At 41.0% G+C, this 25,065-nt stretch overlaps 1 protein-coding gene across 1 annotated transcript in view; it reads right to left on the reverse strand.

The window, feature by feature from the left end:
- PHEX (phosphate regulating endopeptidase X-linked) overlaps nucleotides 1-25,065 on the reverse strand; it is a 115,112-nt gene that overhangs the window by 59,090 nt on the left and 30,957 nt on the right. Inside the window, exons 7-12 of the mRNA XM_064474226.1 lie at nucleotides 21,809-21,925; nucleotides 16,868-16,951; nucleotides 16,423-16,568; nucleotides 9,142-9,235; nucleotides 4,745-4,873; nucleotides 1,144-1,245 (exon numbers count right to left, since the gene is read on the reverse strand). Of these exons, the coding sequence (XP_064330296.1) occupies nucleotides 1,144-1,245; nucleotides 4,745-4,873; nucleotides 9,142-9,235; nucleotides 16,423-16,568; nucleotides 16,868-16,951; nucleotides 21,809-21,925 (672 nt within the window). The remainder of the gene's footprint in view (nucleotides 1-1,143; nucleotides 1,246-4,744; nucleotides 4,874-9,141; nucleotides 9,236-16,422; nucleotides 16,569-16,867; nucleotides 16,952-21,808; nucleotides 21,926-25,065) is intronic.

A 25,065-nucleotide genomic window follows, 5' to 3' on the forward strand; every position in this document is an offset into this window, starting at 1 on the left:
ACTGCAGACCATTTACCATCAGGTTATCAGGAAACAAATGGCATCTTACTATTGTTCTTTTGCTATAGAGTTTATTGGTGCATTTATGCAGCTCTACTTCATTTGCACCTCTGTGAAGAGCACTGTTGTATAAAATGTAAATGGGCTGTATACGGAATTTAAATCTTTCCAATGATAAAATGCCTCAACAGCCTTTTCATCAGGATTACCAAAAAAAAGTTTGAAGTCTGTGTTTGTTTTTAAATCAAAACACTGCTATTTTTATTCAAGCAGAGAGAGCAGGATCAGTTCAGCTGCACTTGCATGTCAGTTTATTCAAAGAGGCTATTTACTAATTCACTGATATCCCATTGCCTCAACAAATAAGGACACAGCCCTACACATTGCTCTCTGCGCTTCTTCGTTTATGCCTCTTCCAACCACTACTCTGGGGGCAGAGCTCTGCATTTGGACAAGTTCCATTTCCACATATCTCAGGCTGTAAACATGGGAATAGATTGAGTACCTCCTCCTGCCTTCACCTTTGCCTCCTGCATTTTATTGCTGCTCCATCTGAAAGTAATCAGGATCAATAATGCCGTCCTTGATCATAACACTTCATAACTGGCATTATTCTATCTGGAGATGAGTGCTTAGCTGGGATGGTCATTGTTCTCCTGGAAGACGGCTTTCAAGGTAGGCCTCCCACCATGACATTGGAGAAGGTGTGAGACCTGGACTATTCTCATATCCCTTTCTAGGCTGGATCCTCCACACCAAGCACTCTCATCTGTCCCAGATGCTTTAGACACCGTTTTCTGTTTGTAGGTTGGTGTGCCCCTGACATCCCAATCAGGATGAAGACCTTGTCAAGAAAAGCCACTGTACCGGCAAATCTGAAATGAGCTCAGAGTCTACATCAGCCAGAGCCAGAAGGGGAAAGATGGAAGCAAGGGAAGAACAAGGTAACAAAAATAACTTAGCAGAGAGGCAGAAGCTCAGAGAGCTCAGCTTCTACCCAAACAAATGTGGCACATGTCCCTTCACAAAAAAATGATGGGCAAGTAACTGGAACTGCAAGTACAGTCCATGACATTCTGTTCTCACTCAAGTCAAATCTTCACCTTAACAGGATTTTACCTATTCAACATTTATATTTGTTACCTTCTCATAAGCTTTTCTTTTTGTTTCAGAGTCCATCCAGTCATTTTCCTTTTCCAGCATGTCAATAAAAGCCCAGCGAATTCCTTCAGTTAACTCCTCCATCTGCAAAACATTTAGCAAACCCCTCCCCAGTAAAATACGTCATGACAGAATCATTATAAGAAAAAGCTTGGTGCGTGCAGAAGCGATGAATTTGGTTAGACCACGAATGATTCCAAATCAGAGAGCATCTGCTGTTCTTTCTTGAAGGCTGATTTCTTCTTACTCCAGCCTTCTAAAACCAAGTTTCCAGTTTATTTTCCTTCAGGTGTACCGCACAACCTGTTCATTGCTGATCCTATCATGTCACAATTGTGAGAATGTCTGTCTTGAAATCATAAAAAATACTGGGAGATTTGTAGTGATTGTGGGACATTTGTGACACTTTGATTCTAGATCACTAGCCCATGCAGAAGAAGGAGCCAGCTGCAAAGCATTTGCACAAATAAAACCTTTTCTGCAGAGAGAGCATCTATCTGTAGCCTTGTTTGGTTTATGTCAGACTGAGACATGCCTTATTAATACCACCAAAGGACTGGATTTGGGCTGACAGTACCATGACCCAAATACAAAGCAGTATCCAAATATTTAGCCTGTATTTAGCTGTATTTGGGAAGTACTCCTACTCTTTACTTACTGCAGGGATAGAGGCCATGGCTCACAGAACCAAGCAGACTTAACTGTTTCTGTGCTCTTGAACCACCAGTGACAGCTTGCATCTGTGCAAAGCTCAGAAAACCCACCAGCATTTTAGCTTGGCTGATTCTTCAGACACCTATGCAAAGCCACAACATTATCACAAGCAAGTTAAAAAAAATAGTAGTGTGTAGTGAGTATGCACACTAAGAAAACCCCTAAATGACAGAAAACAAGAAATCCAGTGGCTGAGATGCATTATATCAGTCTAAAGGGCAGAAGTATCCTCATGCCTATGCATACATCTGGCAGCACAGACCAGGAGGGTGTATGCAATCAGCTGCTTCTATTTATATCAATAGATGAACCTCATGACAGATAGCCACTGAGAATACCGTGAGAATGAGGCAATTCAGAGGATCCAGTGTTGCCTGAATCCTTTAGCACAGACCAAACCAGAGTTGAGACAGTACAAGACATGACAGGTAATCATTACATGAAGACTTATTGGATCTTTTTGTTATCAGTTATGTTACATTTAAAAACAACCAAAATGTCAAGTACCAGAGTTTTATATAATTTTATTCTGTAGACCTAGTAGCTCTGAAATGTCATTAAAAGTGGGGACTAAAGCCTGGAAATTAATGTTATCTTTAGCTAAATTGTCTTTTATGTATCAAATGTATATTTTAATATAGCTGTTCTTTGTGGTGGAGCCAGACAAAACATAGCAAATCTCCTTTGATTGTTCATTATTTCCTACCCTTTTCAAAAAACATTTTCTTATTTTCAGAGACAATATGGGACAACTGGAACAGGTCTAGCATTAAATATGACTAAACAGTCAACATTCACAGTAAACTGCATCCCAGGGAATAGGATAACTTAAAGATATTGATGACAGAGCACTGACTCAATTAACTTAGTGCACTAATGAGGTGAACTCCCTGCATTTGGAGGTTACAAATTCAAACTCAAGCTCTGCAGCTGGGCCCTGGTGTATACTTAGGCTTTATGCACCAGCTGTAGCTGCAGGGGGCAGGGAGAGAAACCTATTCCTGCTATCAAAGTTATTACTGAAACTGCTCAGGCATAGCTGTAAGAAACACTACAGGCACTCTGGGTTAGAAACAGTGCTATATTTAGACACAAATAATGCCTTTCTTGATAAAAGGAGAGAAGTATCTAAGGTATGAAACACCAGTGACAAAACATGGGGGAAAAAGAATCCATATTATCCCCAACTCAGGATTTGCTTATTGTGGACTAGGAAAAAAAAAAATCTGTACAAATAAGCGTGCTTCTCTTGAGTGTTTTCCTACTGTTTACGAAAGAGAAATAGAGCTGAAAACCAGTGACATGAAAACGGTAACACCACAGATTATTAACTTGAAAAGCACACTTCTAAATGGATTGCAACAAATTTTACCTGCATCTAATTTTAATCTCCATGGGCAGTTCACTATAAGTCTAAATCTTGTAATCTACACTATAAATTTTATATGTATTTCTTACTGTGGATGCTACTGTGAATTCAGATAATTTTTGGTCTGAGATTTGGTCTGAAAGGAATTTGCATGCTAAGAAATATTTTAATTAAGTCACATTTCAAGAGAAAGCCATTCTCTATCAGCTTCTCATCATTTTCCCTCATGTATACAAACATGAAAAAATGTTCATCCCCTCCATAAAGTCTACATTTCTTATAGTCCTTCTCTTCCCACTTATCCTGTGCAGATGTCATGTCATACTGTTTAATATCCAAGAAATATTTTTGCCACTGAACTGCCAAACAGCACATTACAAACTTGATCAAGAATCAGGGAACTGAAAAGCTGGATCTCAGAGAGGAAACTCCAGCTGAAGGCAAGTGGCAAAAGAAATGCGGAACCTGAGAGGGAATCACATGTCATAAAGATTTGGACAAGCCAAATCAGAGTGTTGGTTTGTGTAAAATGGAGTCCTTCCCTGAGAAAAGAGAGAAACTACATAAAGTCAAACAGACAAACTCAGGCTACTGAGCAAGAGTTGTGCAAGGCTACCACAGAGCTGTCGCTCCCAGTGTAGGGTGCTATTTCACATGTTTCCTAAACAGTTGTGCCTCTCCTGAACCAAGGGCTAAGTTCAATGACTAAATTAGTCAATTTTAAACTGATTACTGTTGGAAAAAATGGCTGGAAAAGCAGATATTGGAAAACCCTACGAGAAAAACATGAACTGAAAATATGTCATAAATTACTGTGAAGGGTAATTAATCATTTGAATATGTTATTACTGGAAATGATAACGTAGCTGTGTTTGAAGTTTTAAAATGAGGATGACCGTCCAGCTAAAAGCTATTCTCTGGACCCAGCAGTGTGGAAGAATACTCTCCTTCACTGTTGAGAAAAATAAATCCAAATCACATATATAAACTCTCAGTATATGGCTCTAAACTTCCCTTAATTTGGGCCAGACATCCATTACACTTTTCTTGCTTAGACTACAGGTGTAGCACAGTCAGCTTTAAAAGGGTAGCCCTGAAGCAGAGAAATCTCGACTAGTCTGACTCACCGGTAAAGATTTTACTATAAAGAGTTACACTAGTTATACTAAACCATTTCTTATCAATACCTCACCACTGTTCCTGCATAGCCTGGCTGTCATTATTTATGCAAATTAACGCTGCTTAACCTGTTTTTGATCTAGCTACACATTTGTCTGAAGGGCTGCATATGGAAAGGATGGGCAGTGCCCAGCTGGACAGAAAGGTGACATATCTTTGAATTTGTTCTGGTTTATCCTTGTCTTTTTTATTTATTTATTTTAAATTCAATTAAAGCATTTTTAAGACTCCTGTCGCTTTTTAAACTTTAACATCAGAGACAGTTTGTGAGGAGGAAGCCACTAATTAAAAGTTTCTAGACAGAGACCTCAAAGGACTCACCATCTCTTTCTTGTCTTCTTGAAAATGAGCGTTCACAAACATCTTGCCCACAACATAAGGGAGTGCACTTTCAACGAGGTCCACACATTTTTCCCACTGGGGCAGCAGAGTTGTGGTTCCATGGATCACCTGTTGGCAGGTGCATGTAGTAGGTCATCATATCACGCTGTTTAAGAAGAACAAGTCTGCATCCATGTGCAGCATAGTCTAAAGCATATTTGTCAAAGAGCTACCAAAAGGAAACAATAACAATACTTTACAGTTATTTCTATTTTCATCAAGTACTATGACAAATCTTTTGAACCCCACAAAATAGCTGTAAGATTTTAAACGTAGAAACAGTACAATGGCAATGACTTAGAGAAGCTAAGCTTAGAGAGTTAGTTATGGGAAGACATTCCCAAGTGACAACTTTAGGCTAATCTTGGTAGTCTTTCTACGTTAAGTGGAGAGATGCTTTCCTCTAGAAAATCTCTGGTCTGAGATATCTCCTGAAAAACTTTCTCTCTCTCCACTGAGTAGGTGAGAAGCCTAGGGAGATCATCGTCATTAAAATAAGGTCAGTCCTTGTGAAACACCCGCTACAGAACCCTCCACTGCCATGAACTTATCTGTGCTAACTAATGATGTCTAGCATTGGTAGTACATGTCCACACCTTATCACCATTTACCTGTGTAGCTACTCTTACCACAGCCTGTGTGAAATAAATAGTTGCTTTCAGTCCCTTTCCCAAAAAGGGTATTTTCAGGAGAAAACAGGTTTGAATCATCAAATACACTGAATACCTGTTTGTCCCCCAAAAATCTCACTCCTTGTTGTGGTAGAAAGATATTGATAGAACAGCTTGTGTATTTTATGAAAGGAATGGTGGTTAAACACACACTTCCAGGCTCTGATGTTGTCCCTGCACCACTATACATGAGTTTCAGACCAGAAATAGCCAAGAATGGTCAACATACCAATGAACAAGGCAAAATAGAGCTCAAGCACATTGCTGCCTTGGTTTCTGTTTCTCATGGGAAGAATGTTGTTACTGTGGGTGCTTACCCAGTTAACCATACATTTTCTTGTCAAGGTAGATGTTCATTTAAAAAAAAAAGTACACATAATCAAATACAGGATGGGTCTATGTAAGCAATGGCAGTGTTGATTTAAGGAACATTGCTGTTTTCAAGGTTCCTTTACACTTAAGGAACTTCTTTAGCTTTTCCACAGAGAATAAACAAAATCCCAGTCCAGTAGTTAACACCTGTCAGCTGTGTAAAAGCATAGTACAGTCAACACAAAACGAGGTCAGACAGGATAGGATTTTGGCCTCACAGATTATACAAGATTCTTAAGCACTGATCTAGCAGTTTCTGAGCCTCTTCTTTTTTCCCAATCTTTTCCTTTGAGACCAAGATTAAATTTCTAGCTAAACTGAAGGGTTTAGATTTGTTGTTTTCCAATAGGAAAATATTTCATTGGAAAATTCCAGAGTAGCTAACCCTCAGCTATTGAAGGTCAGATATTTTGGTAATTCAAAGATTGATTTTCTCCATCATATTGTCTGTAATTAAGCTTAATCAATGACTCATACTTAAATACACCAGTGAATTGCATTTTCAATGCTTTTTATTAATACTGTACGTTCACTAATAGATTTTCAATGACAGAGAGAACACTGCTTCTATAAGGAAACCACATTAGGCAGACCAATATATAATAAGGTAATAATTTCCTAAACAGAGCCAAACTTGAAAAGAAACTCCTTTTCCAAATTCTTCAAACCTCAGATATAACACAGCACTCTAAAAAAAAAAAAAGAAAAAAGAAGAAAAAAGATGACGACAAAAAAAGAGAGAAGAAAATTTCTCCCCAGGGGCCAAGCAAAACCACAATGGAGCCTTTTCCTGATGCAGAGGAAGAAAGGGAGTCATGGTATTAGTCATCAGAGCTTGAAATTCCTTCCAAAAGCTCTGACTACACATCAGCCGCAGAAAGAGTCAGGAGACAGAGCTGGCTTTTGGACTGTGACATATTATTATTATAAAATAATAATTATTATTTTGAGGGAGGCTTGACTGTAAGGAGGACAAGAAGGCAGCACAGGCTGTGAGACCAATAAAAATAGAGCTGAGAGGAACGGATTATATCTCACAGCTGGTTTATTGGTATTTATGTTACAATAGCCAAGTAGAAATCCCTCAAAATGGTCCTCTTAACGTTAATGTACCACCCTAAAACACAGTACTCCAGGTAGTAACAGTGACTATAAATAGCAGGTTTCAAGCGTTCACAGTCAATTCAGAGCTCCACAATACAATTAACTGATCTCTTCCCCAGGTGCCACTGCACATTTGCTGGGACTCAAAGAAACACTGCAGAGGAGCTGCTCATAGTTACTGATGTGGTAATCAAAGCACTTTCTCCAGAGTCAGCGGGTTTGTCCTATTGCTTATCCTGAGGTTTTTTTGAAGTTTCCTCATGTCATTTTCCTTCTTTTTGCAAAGAGTTTAAGTGTCTTGATACCAAGATTTCTGCATGTAAGATGTAAAAGCCACCAATAGAAAATGAGAACCTGGTGAAAAAAATACTATGCTTACGACGGGTGAGGCTGACTGACTGACTGAACAAATAAAAATATCCTTTGCTTTAAGGGTCACTGATTCATCTCGTGGTCATGTCTTTTTAGTAGTCATTCAACGTTTTCTTCACTTACCTGGCAAGAGGTTGGTGGGTCCTTTTTATGACCCCGAAGGATCTGTGTGCCTTTAAGTCCTCCAGCCTCTGGACAAATCTGTTCAACAAAGCCTTTGCCCTGGACTCCATTTCTCATATCCTTTCTGCTGACCTGTGAAATCTGTTCTCCTGAGCTGTTTATTGCACATAACTTTAGCTATTAGCTATTGCTATTCACTGCACTTAACTAACTCTCCATGTCCAGGTCCCAGGGGCAGATAATGAGAATGAGCTCCTGACTCACTGCCCTTACTGTGCTGTTCTTAAGTTTTCACAACCATTTACATGAAACCCTTGATGACATTGTTAATAAGCAATGAATCAACTTGAATTAGATTTCTCCCTAAGCTTCTGGAGAAAGTACCCAGAGAAGTGACCACAGCTAATTACCATATCAAAATGCACAGAATCCAAAGTTTAAAGGTTCCTTCTAGGAATTTTTCTGGACAAAATATAACTCAGTATTATGCTGCAGACTGGCTGATGCCAGCATCAATATATTTTACCTGGCTAGCAAGGAATGTCCCAGGAGGGGACACACAAACTTGTTGCTGTGGTTTTGACATTCAGTTTCTCACATTTTTGCAGGAATAAAATGGCATCTCTAACAAGACCGATTCAAATATGATTTCAGAAGTATAAGAAACTGCCTTTTCTGTGTAGTTTCCAGCAAGCTGCTGGAGTTTAATTTTAGGTATTTGATCAACTCAGAACTATTCCAGTATTACTCAAGAAAAGACATTCTGGGTGTTTCAGTTAGCCCCACCTGCATGCCTCACCAGGGAGGACAGAGCACCCGCACCTCCTGTACCACATCACTGGCAGCATCACGCCAGCCTCCTGTTGTCATGATGTCACCAAGCAGCTAATTTTCATAATGACAAACACAAATTCACCATCTAAACTAAAGTGTCTTGGAAACAACAAGATAAAGCACCTTTCAGTTTCAATTTCATCTTTGGTTTGCTTAAAGAGCCCTCATGCTGCCCACAGGATTATCAGGGTGGCTTTCTATTCGGGGTACTTAATCAAATATATATGCTTTACATAAATGCCCATATTACTTAACAGATAATCAGCTCTGCTCTCATAGCCCGGGGCAGTGACTAATGTCATCTGGGGCTTCTGCAACCCTAAGCTGGAAGGTACCTGATCAGCTTCTCTATGGAAATGGTTAGTGTATGGATGTGCCAGAGCTCTTGTAAAGCTGGCACTAGAGCATGAGAGAGGTTTGAGCAAGCTTATAAAAACTGAAATCTTAGACTTTTGTTTTGCCAGAGATATATTCATGCATGTGTAAACAGTAGTTTTTTTCAAAAGCTTAGATTTTGGGCAAATAGGTTTGGTCTGCAGGAATAGCACAGGTCTCAGTCCTGGCACATAACTCAAAAACTTTCCAGCTGTCAAGTTGCTGCATAAGAAGACTAAGGTTTTTGAAGGGAAGGTCTCAAAACATCCTTTACATAATCTAAAAGGTATATTTCCTTGCAGTCATATACAAGAATATGTATGTCTTAATTGCTTTAGAGGGAGTTTTCAACAAACAAAAGTTTTTTCAAGAAATTTATCCAGCCTGGAAAATATTTCATGCTTTGCAAATATATAAGCAACTCTAAGAGAAACCAATAACATCAACACTCGTACCATTGTAAATGCTATAAGAACTCTTACTTACCCGAGAAAATTCCAGCCACCGATACTGAAAACGTCTACTGAGGTTAAATAACCTTGAATAAACCATCCTCCACACCAGATAGTTGGCAAGAGTCCTGTTAAATCAGACATATTTTTATCAGACATCTAAATGCATATGGTGTACCACAAAGCACTCATAGAAGTGTCTCTCAAACATTTCAACTGAATAGTGAAAATTTCAGCTTGAAAATTAATGAGTGATGACCAAATTGATAAATCGCTGTTACACAGAAGAATCTGTATGATTGCAGCCAGTTAATATGTAATTGCACCATGATAACCATCTTCTAGGGGATATTTATAATGAGTCCATCTCCTAGTATGTCATTTTTAGGTAATGCTTTTTTCAAAAGGCAGTTTTAATTTTCCATAGAAGTGGCAAGAACTGTGTCATAATAAGAGACGCACAAAAAGTCTCTCCAGCGATAAGAAAATAACTGATTTTTCTTTTGTAAATCAAAGTGAATGTTATTTCTCCTCATTAGCAGGGCACATAAATCATAACTATGAAATGAAATAGATAACCCTCCATCCCATATATACTACCATTGTCTCATATTTGTATCTTTCATTAGAAGTTATCAGTATGCTTTTAAAAGTTCTTACTACCCACAGAGTTATTAAACTATTACCACTCTTATTTTGCAAATGGATAATTGAAATACCAACAAAAGAGGAGTCTCAGTAACAAGAATGTCATAAGAACTGTTACTGAGAGAACCAGGAAGAATTTGTTTAAAATTTGTAGGGGACCTGATGTCCATGCCCCTTTTCTGAAACTTCAAGCACTTGACGAGAAGATTTATCTAGTCTAGATTAAGCTCTCTCCATGCTCAGCCATGGCTATATGACGTAAAGGTATATTGTGAAACATGTAATTCAACTTCAAACAGTCTCAAAACAAGTCCAATAATGGCCCACATGTATTATTCTCATCTTATACGTGACATGTTTTTCAAGGACAGCCATTGCTTTAAAGCTATGGATATCCAAGTGTTTTTCGCTCTACACAGGGATATACATAACATTTTGGGTAGGTCACAGACTTCTCCATGGGGAGAAAAATTGCTCCTTTGCAACCGAAGATGCTGTTATGGACCTTCTGAACAACCCTCCCATCTCTAAAAGTCTCATTTCTGCAACCTCCCGTTGCCATAGGTATGGAGCAGCGTAGTGTTGCTACAGATTCACTCCATTAGCTTCATTCGCGGACACGTCCCATACCGTCCCCTCTTCTGAACCATAACAGGTTATAAACACACTTTGTGGGTGTGTTGTCTTCATAGCAGCATTTGCCTAAGCCATAACTTGAGTTTTGCTTCTAATCAAGCTCCAGTTCACCCACACAAAGCCTCCAGCTCAAGACACATTGTTGCTGGAAGCTTACACTCTTGGTGACTCAGCTGAGGAGGCCATAAAGAGTGGAGAATGGAGAGGTTTAAGGCAAGCTGTAGCGATATATTGTCTATTAGTGACTGAGCACATGATAACCCAGTAACACCAGCAGCGTGCACACATCCAAGTGGGACTCTACACCAAGAGCAGATGGGTGGCTCTGCAGTCTCCATGGGCTAGTTGAGATGTGCACTGGGGACCACCCTGATCAGGCACAGCAGTCAGTGGCCAGGGAAGGCAGGTGCTCTGAAATGCTGCTGGATTTGGCTGCCCCTGCAGGCTGCTCCAGCTGAACTGAAGCTAGCACAGGTGTGCATATTCATGTGAACCTGCACCGCAGTTGTGCACCCGTGACAGCCTGGGCAAAGCCTGCTTTACTCATCAGTTGAGTCTGAATATGCTTATAGATCAGAAATATGGTCAACTCCTTTCACACAGGAAAACTTGAGCGTGCAATCTCAAGCCAACTATCACGTCAAAGGCCTGATATTCACTAGTCTTTGTGGCCAGTGGCAACTTCTACAGGGCAGTAGAGAACTGCTGTGATTTATAAGCCCTGCCTTTTATACACCTCCTCATATCTCACACTGGGCATATTCCCTCTTTTAGTATACAGATATATCATATAGTACATATAAATCCCCACAAAAATCACAAAACATAACTGAAAAAGTTTTTTAGCATGAATAATGTACATTTAGAGCACAGTACATGTTACAAAAGCCAAAACAGTTAGCTCTGCTTAGAAGATCAAACCATTTCAAGGTAATGCTTAGGGTCACTGAAAATTTGTTCCAGCCTATGAAATACCAGGAAGTATAGATTTTCCACTTATCACATTTCTAACAATGTGGAATTTCATCACTCGCTGGCAACTGAAGCACCCTAAAAGTGCTCAGCTCTCAGCGGTTTTGTAGATGACAGCCTCCACAAGACTCAGGTATTTCAGCAGAGCTGAACAGTATCCATGCTCCAGCAGTAACTGCTTTGTGGATCTAGAACAGTATTTACTCAAGTCCTACTGATTAAAAGGTTTAAGGAGTTAATTTTGATCAAAAGTCTTAGGTAAAAAACCTCAGCTAAACAGACCGCTATCATAAAGCAATTATGTGTTACAACTCAGTACTTAATTGCTACCAAAAATTCAGTTCTCCCTTCTGTGTGCTTCTTGTTCTCATCCAGCAGTGATTGTCCTTATGTTGGAGTTGGGGAACCTCCGTCAAATTGGTAGTGAATGAAAGACTGAAATTTTTAAAGGCTGAGTCTCAAAAAGCTGACTTATTCAAGGACACTAATATCAATGGGAATTCAAAAAATTTTGTATCAGGCATAAGTAACAAAGGCAGCTGTCAGTTTCAGGAGATATCCCACAATTAATTGAGGGTTGTTTTAATTTGGGAAGGAAAAGAAGGCTGACATGTCCTAAAACCAAGCTGTCTGATGAGATTGCAGTAATTCCTGATTGTAATCACACTAGAATCCGCTGGTGCATCCGATGCATAAAACATTAGGAAGGTTTCGCTTCAAAGCCCAGAGGTATGTTTATATGCCGGGTGGGGGGGGCTCTGCGCAATGGAGGGAAAGGCTGAGAGGAGGTGGTGGTGGTGTTTGTCTGAGGGGCAGTGTTCTTTATTTTGTTTTTCAAAACAAAACAAAATCATATTTTATCTGAATTTGTTTATGTATTTGGGGGATGACAATTTTACCTTTTTGGTTAACTATACAAACTCAAAATCAATTGGTCATCTTCATCTGGTTTAAAAACTGACACTTTTTTGTTATGAAATGCCTCTGGTACATATCTTCAGTGATTTTCATTCCAATTTCACAAATAAATTCACTGAGGCTCAGAGAAGTTAACCTTTTCACATGGAGCAAAATCCAACACACAACTAAACCATACAAATCCTCTGTGCTCTTTTGATGAGACCAGAGCATTTGTTGTTGTAACCTTTCAGAAAAGTACAGTACATAGTCCCCTATTTTAACTTCAGAATGACTGTTACAGAAAGAAGTGTAGGCTTGCTCTTAACCATGACCATTATTGTGATACACACTCCCAAAGGAAGTGGCAGAGAGCTTGTTTGCTGAGACAGTTAAAATTATACCAGTGCTTATGAATATCTACTAAGGAACTCTCTACCCTGTCTGGGAATAAAGTAGGTTGTTCATGTAAAATTCTGTGAGTTTGCAATATTTTAATCAACAGACCCAGTGGCAATTAAAGGGGATAGATTTAATATGAGATAGATGGACAAATTAATTGACATTTTAAGGAAAATATCTCTTTCACAAATTTTGAGATCTATTTGAAAATTGTATTCAGAATTGAGTCATGAATCAAATTATAAGTGCTGAAAAACTTCTGCCTTTATTGCTAAGGTCACTAGTTCAAGTCAAATTATTGTACTTCTCTCTCTAATTTTTCAGAGGCAGGCTAAGACCAGAAAGGAGATCTAGTGTCCCTATCCTTCTCTCAAGAAAATTCCTCTTATGCTGTAGGAATTATAGAGTACTTCTCTATTAATTGTCTCATACTACAAAGTTGGGGTATGGTAAGACAAAGGAAACTAGTTATTCTTTCTGACATCACGAGAATGATAGAGCTGCCTCCTTCAACAGATGCGAACATCTCCAACAAGGACACAATTTACTTTATCCTATTTAAGGCCCACACATAAAGCATCAGCACACAGGTAATAGGGAAGGGATATAAGGGACTCCTAACTGGTGCCAGCACTGTCCTGTCTCCCCACTCACATGGCACAGCTGTAGTGGAGCTCTGCCATTATCTCATTTACACCACAGCTACATCTATGTTTTCAACATACACCTCTTCTTCCTGTAATACATTTAAACTCCATTAAAAATTAGTCAGTACATGTCCTGATTTTGGCCAGAATAGAGTTCATTTTCTTCCTACCAGCATATGGTTCTATGTTTTGGATTTAGGATGAGAATAATGTTGATAACACACTGATATTTTAGTTGTTGCTTAGTAGTGCTTACACTAAGTCAAGGACTTTTCAGCTTCCCATGCTCTGCCAGGTGCACAAGCAGCTGGGAGGGGGCACAGGCAGGACAGGTGACCCAAACTGATCAAAGGGATATTCCATACCATATGACATCATGCTCAGTATATTAACTGTGGCAAGTTGGCTGGGAGGCAGCGGTTGCTGCTTGGGGACTGGTCAGGCATCACTTGTTTTTTTCCCCTAAGTCTCTCCCTCCCCCTTTTGTTTTCCTTTTCATTACATCATCATCCTCATTATTATTGGTATTATTATTTTAATTATTACACTATTCTTATCTTAACCCACAAGTTTTTCTACTTTTTCCCTTCTGATTCTCTCCCCCATCCCACTGGGGTGGGGGGTGAGTGTGGTGTTTAGTTGCCTGCCAGGTTAAACCACAACAGTACACTAAAAGGCTGAAGGAGTCCCTGAAGACTTCTTATGAAGAAGGTGTGACTTCAGCACTGAACACCTGACATGACTTAGGCCAGCCTGCCCAGGGCTGATGGAAGCTCCTGCAGGCTAATTATACAGCTTCTTGGGCAGCTTGTTACAGAGAGCCATGCTCCTGGGCTGGACTCACACAGTGCCCTAGCTTGGGAATTTCAGACAGACCTTCAAAGCACACTGCTGCACATATTTCATGCTCCACACAGCAACTTGATTATATGCAGCAGGGTTGTCAAGTAAATAACAGCCTTATTCTACTAAATTCACTCTACACCCTGTCAGTGTGCTATTTTCTAGAAGCGTTGCCATGTGAATGATTCCACCATTCAAGATTGTTCAGCAGGTTCTCCAAGGGAGCAGTTTTTAATACGATAATTGTGAGTCCACACAACTTGTCACCTCCATCACTGAGAAATGCTTCTGTAGCCAGACTTAAGTTTTGCCCCATTCTTCCCTGCGCCTGAAACAAACTTCATGGAGTACTTTGCCAGATCACTGGAGTATGAACCATCTTTTTGTGCCATTTTGAATAGTACCCATGCCAGCAGAGTGCTCAGCTGGGAAGGGGACACACAAGGCATTGGAATAAAAGTATCATTTAGGGATAGAAGGTTTGTAACTGAAAAGAATATGAACTTGGTGAAAGTACCTGCTTCTTCTGAAGAGATGAGAAGTTGATTCATGTCCTAATCACTGAAGCAAATCTAAAAATTTGGAATGCTTTACTAGGAATTTGATTGGTCTAGGTATTTACTGTAACAAACCAAATTCATGTTGCTTGCATTAATTTAACCTTTAAAATATCATAAGAAGAATGACAAATGAGATTACCTAAGTGAAAATATCCTTGTTAAGCTTTCAGAGTTCACCCTACAGGGAAATGTTAAGACCTCATTGTTAGGAGTTAGCATTAAGATGATCTTCTAATTTTCTCAGGCCAGATAACAAGGTTGCTTCTGGAGCAGACTATGACATTTTAAGTAACGAACATTATCATCTAATAGATAAACATGATCTTTTTCATCATGCAGTGACTATTTGGATGGATTTTAAGTACAAGAATTTGAAGACTGCTTGGGTTGAGTTTAGCATTATTTGCCATTTCTAAAATTTTATGATGCAAATTTCTGAGGGTAAAACTGAGCAGAAAATGCCTAAACCATTATCGGTTATAAGATACGCAGTGTGAATATACTGGAAATGGGACTGCTTTTGTCCACTCCCCCGCTCCCTGACCTGTGAGAGTCAGGAAGTTGGTCTCAAGCTTTGCTGAAGATGGGCATTGCCATTCTTTCTGGTCATAACTCCAGCCTCCCTCTGCCATGACACACAGGCTGGCTCAACTCCTCTTAAATACTCAGGTTTTCCCTGAATAAGACCCTAATGGAAAAAGTCTCCAGATATTTACTCTGTAGTTAGAGAATATATTTGTGTGTAAGTGTATCTGTACACAGGGGATAACTAATTCTCTGCTGTTCTGCTGCGCGTGCATCCTCTGAATCACCACTTTATCCCCACTGACATAACTAACTTTGAGGTACAAAGCATGGGCAGCCCAAACCATTTAGACGACTTTCTTCAGTAGATTAAGATTGGTGGCACACTAACGATATTTGTCTGAATTTTATAAAAAAAGGATGTTTGATGATCTGTAGGCAGATCAATCATTTTAATTTTTCTTATTTTAATCTGTGTTTGATCTGTGTGTTATTTTTACATGTACTATGAATTAATGTAAGCATTCTGTCACTGGAGGCATAGAGCAACAATATAAGAATAATTATTTTGAATTAGTCTTTTTTTCTGAAATGTAAATTTATTTGTGGCCATGCTGTACAATCCGTAAAGAATGATTTTTGGAAGAATGATTTTTGGAGACAACAGCCTAATAATATTTTTTTTAAAAGTTCAGCAACATGCCTCAGCAGAGAGCAGATTATCACAGAAATCACTTAGATGTCATCAATAATGATGTTTCAAAAAGGGGATGTCATCTTCACGTACACTTTTTCATCACACTGCTCAAAGCTGTCTTGCTTCCCTGTGCAAAGCACATCTACTATGTTTAATCTGAGCTACCTCCATTTTACAGCTATGTTCTACAGGTGTAAATGACTTCACAAGATACAAGACCCTATACAAGTAAGAGATGCTGAATGCATCTGGAAAGAGCAGCTTTACTGCAACTTGTGTTTTCAGCAAAAAAAGAAAGGTGTTGAAACTGCAAATTCTCCTGCTACACACAAGCTAATATCTATATCCCCATTCAGAAAAAACCAAACAGACCTTTTGGCTAGAGATTTGATTTCAAGAATATCTGAAGCACCTGAAAAAAAAACAGGAAAAGCCCAGCATTTGATGACCCCTCACAAGCGTGGGTGAAACCATCATAGGATCCTTACTTTTTCCTTTCATTTTCTAGTATCCTGAATAAATCTTTGAAGTACTGGGGAACACGGACAATCACATTTTCTGAAGGACCTATATCTTTGAGCTCAGGATAGAGTCTGGTGTCAATCACCTTCTTGATGTATCCCAGCCAGTCAAACTGCAATGACAAAGAGAAGGCTGGTTAAATCAGAGATGATTTATTAACTAAGTTGCACCTTTGAGACTAAATGCTTCAAAACTTTACTTATTAAATATTTAGAAACTATTGCGCTTTGTCATTATACATGTTTTCAAACCTCAATAAAGTTGTAACTGAATTTAAAAGAACATATTTTGTAATTGAATACACACATTCTTAATGATATTCCTTTAACATGCTGCTCTGCGCACTAAAGGCAGTTTTAACCATATAGGTCAGACACTAAAAAAATAATTTTGCAATTATCCACAACCAACCTGAGGAATCATGGCACTAAGCTCCGATATGTTCATTTTGTTGTACATCACCTCAATTGTTCGATTTTCATAAGGAATCATGATCTGGGGGAGAAAAAAAAAAAAACAAAACAAAACAAACAAAAACCATCAAAACAAGGATTATCTTGCAGGGACCTGCTCTTACATCAGTACTGTCCGTCATAATCCCAATGCAGAAATATCTCACCACCTGTTTTCCAAGCATTCATGGCATTAACTTCCCTTTCTGAGGATGGCATTTAACTAGGAGAAATGGAACACAGTTCATTGTCAGTTTAACTCATTACTGGGGAATTTAATGAGTTGCATGTCTTCTTTGAACGTATTAGACCAATTTTAGCTCTGATTATATCAAGGAAATACATGTTGATTCATAAGAGATAAAAGCACACCTAAATCATTAATACTTATTCATCCTGTCATGTCAGGTAGAAGCCAGCTCCAAACTATATGGTTTAAAGGTCAAATCTGAGATCCATATGCTGGAAGCACATCTCATCTCTTGGATTTGAACTTGTTCTTGCTATGGCCTGACTCCATCTGAAGGAAGAGTTAGATACACACAAGTTTCTCCTCATTTTACCCCACCATCCCGATTTCCATAGCAGGAAACCTGGGTGTATAGGCCATACATGGATTAAAATGTTCTCCAACCAGGCATCTCATCTGGGTGACCAGGGGAGCCAGACCTCAGTATCTTCTGTAGTGTCAAAGTCCAAGGACATAACAAAAGAAATCCTAAATATAAAGCAAGTCCTTTTATAACTGACAAGGGACATTCAGGTTCCAAGATGGCAGTATGGTTCGTAATAGAAAAATAATCCAAGAACAAGATATAGCTCAAAATTTTCTCAGTGTTCAAGGGAAACAAGGATTCACAATGGCAACTCCAGCCCTGCTCTAAGGTAAATCCTATACAACAGGCTGTACACTGTGCAGTTTAAATAGGACAGAGATTGATGCCAGACTAACCAGACAGCTGGCAGTTCTCCAAACAAAATTCTCCAGTGTCTGCAGTTTTACTATTGCTCAAGACACACTGAAAAAATTTACTTTCTTCGCCCTTTCTGCAAATTTCATTTATCTGACAAATCTTTAAACTCTTCTTGAACCCATTTGCTCCCTTCCTCTCAAAACTTTCCCTCTTCCTCCAGTAATTCAAACCTACTTGAAACCTGCCTTGTACACAACAAGCTCTCTTGAAGCATGCTGCTCCTTCCTGTATCCAAAGTATCGTCTCGTTCTTCTTGCTGTCTCTTCCTGAGCACACAAGTTCTCTATTACATATGTTCACTTAAAACAAATGCAGAGGAACACAGGATACAGTAAAAGCCTAAGTAAAAAACACGACTATCTCCACTGAAATCATGGTAAGTTGTTTGTGTAAATCATTGTGCTTGTTAGGGATTATGCAACTAGCCCTGTCCCTGGACTCATGCCTAATATCTGGATATGCTTTAGGAGGATTATTCATACTAAAGGGAAATAAGGTACCCATGAGGAAGTATGGCTTGTTGCATAACAGTATGCATTACTGATCCTGAGGGCTGTTACATTATCCGTGTCATCTTGCATGGCAACTTCACCTACATACTTTGTGGATTAAAGCTCTGTAAGACATTCATTAAGCATTAAAGCTACCAGAGCTAGCAATGCATCTTCTTATCATATCACCAATAAAGAGAAGAAACATTTTCTGTTTTTCAAGTCTACTGGCTCACAATGAAGTATCTGCTCTTTATTGCATCCACACCAGGTAACCGAAGCTGAATATTGGGCTTTATTTGGAGGCTAGACAAAATTTCATCTCTTTCAGCAGAGACGGAAATACTGATTTACTACGATTGTGGACAGCCCTCAGTTATGCACAGAGACACCATTAAGAAGCATCACTGCCTTTTCTCCTTTAGACTGCAACAGCAGAACCCAGGGAAAAAATCATCTGCTGCATCACCTGTGCTGTGCAACAGGCTTCTCTGTGAACAGGAGACCCAGCATTTCACAGGGGGCAGCTTCTTTCCTTGGCAATATGAAGAAATACTCAGCTCAGCTGGCAGTTCTGCAAATCAGTGCCAAGTTTGCAGCCCTAACTTTTGCTGGTTTCCCAATATTGAGGCAAAGTCTTCTCTCTAGCTTTAGATGAAGTGGAAACAATAATGGACTTGCAGCTTCCAGGAGCAGGATTCCTGCAGTAGTCATACTGAAGCAGCGATATGGGGGAGTAGAAATGCTCCTCCAGCCTGCAACAGTCCTAATGCATAAATTAAACTCCACAAGGGGGCAAAAATGGCTCAGAACCGAGTATCATATTTAAATCTGTTTAGCTTTACTGAATTCAGTTGGTACTGAAATTTAGGTACTAAATTCAGTAAATTCACTAAATTAGAACTGTTGGAGATTCTCATCCCCTCTCCCAGGGTGCACCATGAAAGAAGCTCAGGAGCTAACTGGTGCTACTGTAACCACAGCCCTCTCACTAGTGCCAATATCCCAACTCATTCTTGCAGTGCTTTTAGACTGTTCCTCAGAGAATCACCCTGGTCTGCTTCTTGACTACATGGTAATGTATTTACAACATAGCTGCACAGCACGGACTCCAATTCTGTCCATTGTCAAAATTATAAAATCATAGAATCATTTAAGTTGGAAAAGACCATCAAGTCCTACCCTTAACCTAGCACTGCCAAGTCCACTTCTAAACCATGTCCCTAAGTGCCACATCTATGCATCTTTTCAATAGCTCCAGGGGCGGTGACTCCACCAATTCCTCTCTGGGCAGCCTGTTCCAGTGCTTGATAACACTTTCGGTGAATAATTTTTTCCTAAAGCCCAATCTAAACCTCCCCTGGCCCAGCTTGAGGACATTTCCTCTTGTCTTATCGTTAGTGACCTGGGAGAAGAGACCAACACCCACCTCGCTACAGCCTCCTTTCAGGTAGTTGTAGAGAGCGATAAGGTCTCCCCTCAGCCTCCTTTTCACCAGGCTAAACAACTCCAGTTCCCTCAGCCACTCCTCGTAAGACTTGTGCTCTAGATGTTTCACCAGCTTCGTTGCCTGTCTTTAGACACACTCTGGCACCTCAATGTCCTTCTGGCAGTGAGGCACCCAAAACTGAACACAGTATTCGAGGTGCGGCCCCACCAGTGCCAAGTACAGGGGTACGATCACCTCCCTGCTCCTGCTGGCCACACTATTCGTGATACAAGCCAGGATGCTGCTGGCCTTCTTGGCCACCTGGGCACACTGCTGGCTCATGTTCAGGTGGCTGTCACTCAACATCCCCAGGTCCCTTTCTGCCATGCAGTTCTCCAGCCACTCCTCCCCAAGCCTGTAGCGTTGCATGGGGTTGTTGTGACCCAAGAGCAGGACCCAGCACTTGGCCTTGTTGAATCTCATACAGCTGGCCTCGGCCCATTGATCCAGTCCGTCCAGATCTCTCTATAGAGCCTTCCTGCCCTCAAGCACATCAGCACTCCCACCCAGCTTGGTGTCATCTGCAAACTTACTGAGGGTGCACTCAATCCCCTCACTCAGATCATTGATAAAGGTATTGAACAGAGCTGGCCTCAGTACTGAGCCCTGGGGAACACCACTTGTGACCGGCCGCCAACTGGATTTAACTCTATTCACCACCACTCTTTGGGCCTGGCCATCCAGCCTGTTTTTTACCCAGCAAAGAGGATGCCCATACAAGCCATAAGCAGCCAGTTTCACCAGGAGACTGCTGTGGGAAACAGTGTCAAAGGCTTTACTAAAGTCTAGGTAGATAAAATCCACCGCCTTCCCCTCATCCACTAGGTGGGTCACCTGGTTATAGAATAAGATCAGGTTAGTCAAGCAGGACCTGCTTTTCACAAACCCATGCTGACTGGGCCTGATCCCCTGGTTGTCCTGTACATGCTGCGTGATGGCACTGAAGATGATCTGCTCCATAACCTTCCCTGGCACACTCACCAACTGTGTCAGGAAGTTATCTTCCACACACTCCAGGAACCTCCTAGACTGTTTACTCTCTGCTGTCTTGTATTTCCAGCAGACATCTGGTAAGCTGAAGTCCCCCATGAGAACAAGGGCTAGTGATTGTGAGACTTCTCCCAGCTGCTTATGGAATATTTCATCTGCGTCTTCATTCTGACTGGGTGGTCTATAACAGACTCCTACCATGGTATCTGCCATGTTGGCCTTCCCCCTGATTCTTACCCATAAACACTTAACCCCAACATCACTGTTATCAAGCTTTAGACAGTCCAAACACTCCCTAACATACAGAGCTACCCCACAGGCTCTCCTTCCTTGCCTATCCCTTCTGAAGGGTTTATAGCCACTCACTGCAGCACTCCAGTTGTGAGTCATCCTACCATGTTTCCATAATTCCAAGTATATCATAGTTCTCCAGTTGCACAATGGCTTCCAGTGCATTGGTGTAGATGCACTTCAGTTGGCCTATTGATCCTGCCACCTTTTTGGGTGGAGAAGCCCTAATTCCAATGTGACCATTCTCAGGCACTTCTGTGGTTTCTAACACACCCATAGCCCATGCATCTTTGCTGCCACATGGATTTCCATCCCCTACGTCCACTGAGACAGCAGACCAAAGGGCCTCACCAGCACACTGTCCCTCAAACATTGGCCACAAAACTGGCCACCCCCAGGCTTATCTCTAGTGAGCTTTGTTGACATATTAACAATTTAAAGGACAAAAAATATTTGGCTAAGGTATTTTCCCCTGAGAATAAAATAATCACTTTAACAATTAACAAAGGGAGGAATACTGTTCATCCTTTCTTCATCATATTCTGCTCCTTCTACTTCTAAAAACCATTATTGCTAAGGCTGTTGATATAATGGCTTTCCATTTTGAAAAAGGATTGCACTTTTTTTTGTAAAAGGTAGCTTCAATCCTGCATTAGATTACCAACCTCAGCTATTTTAACTTCCAGTCTTAGAACCGACTTCATATCAGATTCAGCTCGTGAAGCGTTTGCGCCCAGAAGCACTGCTGTATCAACCATGAACTGCAAAAAGGCATCTCTGTACTGTAAAGAAACAAAAAGAGTGAAATGACCACTGGATTTGCTCTTGAGCAGAGCTGTAGCAGTAGACCAGAAAAGCCCAGCTATAGCAAGGAGTATAATACTTTGTACTGTCATGCCCTAGCAACCCAAGTTGTGATTTCCTTACCTTGAATGCCTGCTGTCATCAAGGAAAAAAGGAGAAACAACACTGTAAACATGCTCTGCATGACAGACAGAGATACCTGCTGTGGTTCATGTAGTATAAATCTCAGGAAATGCAAATGACACTTCTGGATTAGACTGACAACACTTAAAGCTCTTACAACAGGATTAGGCAACAGGTATGAATGTACACCAATATTTATGCCAATTCATACAGTAATCAGCATAGGACTGAAGAATTACTTGTATACATGTGCAAGCTTAGTGGCTGAGAAGATAGGGAGATAAAGGGATGCTCCCCTAGCTCTCTATTCCTGCCATGGCACTGCAACATATATACCTGCTACAGCACTCTGCACTGCTCTGCCCAGGCTATCCTAATAAAGCACGTTTTAGTCTTAGTGTGTATACACAAGTGTCAGCAAAATACACTGTATGTAGTGACACTGTAGTGATTTCCGTGCTACCTCCCCCTCAGCATAATCCTTCAGAGATTTTGGAAGAATCAGATTGCTCCTCATCAACTCCTACTGGCCCACAGTCCAACACAAGCAAAACCATATTCTAATGCATTTCCACCTCTAATTTTTCAGTAGACAGAATTCTTTGTATCCTGGCATCATCTAGACTAATCGATGTGGCTAAAAAACTTACTAACCTCTTAGGGAATTCAAAAGGCAAGCAAAAGTGTAAAAACTTAATCAGTAGCAATAACCTGTCCACCATGACAACCCAAGGGGTTGTTTCCTTTGAGCTTTGGGCTGCATGTGCTGGAGACTGCCCACAGGCCTTCATCAAGTGAGGGGGAAAAAGGTGCTGCCATTGCCAAATATTGATACATTAAAGCGTTTGATAAACATCATTGGTTCATGACTACTGTCCATAGAAAAGCAGCAAGGAACTAAGCTGTAGCAGAAAAATCATAAAGGGGAGGGGGGAAGAGGAAATGAATACTTGAAATCTGTTGAGGAACTCTTCTTCCGTTCGTTATATGAATTCAGGTTACCTTGATGATAATGACCTGCAGTGACTTTTGAAATGTTCTCAGCCTTCTGGCCTAATTGCCGAGAGGCAGGCCTGGAGGGCAGCTCACCGAGGCAGCCCGTGGACACGAAAGCTTCTGGGGTCCACTTCATTGAGATGTTCTTGAGCTTCTGAGCACTTTTTCCATGATCTGGGAACTCCTGTGTCCCCTCCAAGGGATGTGAGGGCTCCTGCTGCCACCAGGTCAGGTAAAAGCTAAGGTGAGAGTAGCTTCAGCAGCTGCTAACTCTGGCAGCTGTGCTTGATCAAAGTGTGCCCACAGCCTTTCTTCTAGCTGACTCCTGATCAGGGAGAGTGGAACACCCTTTGAGCCCATGCCAGAGAGTGGCCTACATACGAACCAACCCCAGAGTACAGCTCCTAGAGACTGCCAAATGATGTAGCAGTTCACAAAGAAAAGGCCAGCAAACTTTGTCTGGCATACCCATCCTTAGATATGGTGGTCACATGCCACAGGACATGATGCCCAGGCACTACTGGTGTAACCGTCTCTTTTTTATCGTACTCTTGGACCCATATAGTGCTTCATAAGGAAGGATGCACCTCTGTAAGTCTCAGGCTGAGACTTGCCTGAGGCCTTTCATTAAGGGTGGGGCACATGGTCTTCTAACATGCAGGCAGTATGTAGCTGCTGAGGACATGCGTCGCCAAGTGAACGAGCTGTGAGAAGACAGCAGATTATATAGCCTCAGAGGAGATGAGAAAGATCAACAAGACCTCCCCTGAGATCCTGCAGCTTCAAAAGCCTGGACCTTTAGCTGCAGCAAAAGAGCAGGAGGAGCCTACACCTATGAAGCTGGAAAGTGGAAACTCCCATCACAATGAAGGCTGGGAGTCCACTGCTCTTGTAGCTGATGAGGACCCAGGAGCTCTTTCAACTAGTGCTCTGTGGCAGAGCATGAGCCCCTCAGGACCACTGGAAGGAAGAAGCAAGTGTCAGTGGTGAGACTCACTGCTGCAGGGGACAGAGGTCTCCATCTGCCAACCTGATTTGTCATCTAGGGAGGTTTGTTTTTTCTGGGGGTCCTGCATTCGGGATGTTGTGAAGAGGCTACCAAGGCTTATCCAGCCCTCTCACTACAATTCCCTGCTGCTCTTCCTCATAGACAACAATGCTATTGCCAGGAGTGACTTGGGAAGTATCAAGAGTGACTACAGGGCTATGAGGAGAGAGATCAATGGCATGGGGCCCAAGTGGTGTTCTCCCTAATCCTGCGGTTGAGGGGCAAGGGCCTGAGGAGGATATGATGGATCTTATGGGTTAACATCTGGTTGCATGGGTGGCATCAGCAGAAGAGATTTGGTTTCTATGGTCATGGGACCCTCTTTGAGAATTCACAGCTATAGGAAGAGACAGGATCCATTTGACTAAACAGAGCAAGAGTATCTTTGCCTACAGGCTGGCCAACGTGGTAAGGAAAACTTTAAAATAGAAACAATGGGAGAGGGAGTGATTCCTCAAGAAGCAATTATGGAAGGTGCGGATAGGATAGGCAAGCCAAGGGCCTAGGGTAATGGGAAAAGAGGGGACATAACAATCAACTGAACAGAGCAGAAGTGGAACCCCTTTGAGGGTAGGTATGTAAATAAAGAAGTGCCTGCAGGACAGCCTGATAAGGAAAGCTATCAAGGCCATACTGAAGAATCAGCGTGACTGAGTGTCCCTTGGAAATACCTTTACACTAATGGACACGGCATGGGGAACAAACAGGAGGACTTAGAAATCTGTGTGGAGTTACAAGGCTATACCTTCACTGGGATCATGGAAACAGAGTGGGATAACTTGCACACTGGAGTGCTGCAATGGATGTACACAGGATTTTTAGGAAGGACAGGCTGCAAAGGTTAGGAGGGGAAGTTGTCCTTTATGTGAAAGACTATTGTGAGTGCATGAAGCTCTACCTGACCTCCTCCAAGCACAAGAAAGGTCCGTTCTGACAAGTAGGAAATCAAGT

The sequence above is a fragment of the Phalacrocorax carbo genome, chromosome 1 (genome assembly GCF_963921805.1).
Source record: "Phalacrocorax carbo chromosome 1, bPhaCar2.1, whole genome shotgun sequence".
Taxonomy (NCBI): Eukaryota; Metazoa; Chordata; class Aves; order Suliformes; family Phalacrocoracidae; genus Phalacrocorax; species Phalacrocorax carbo.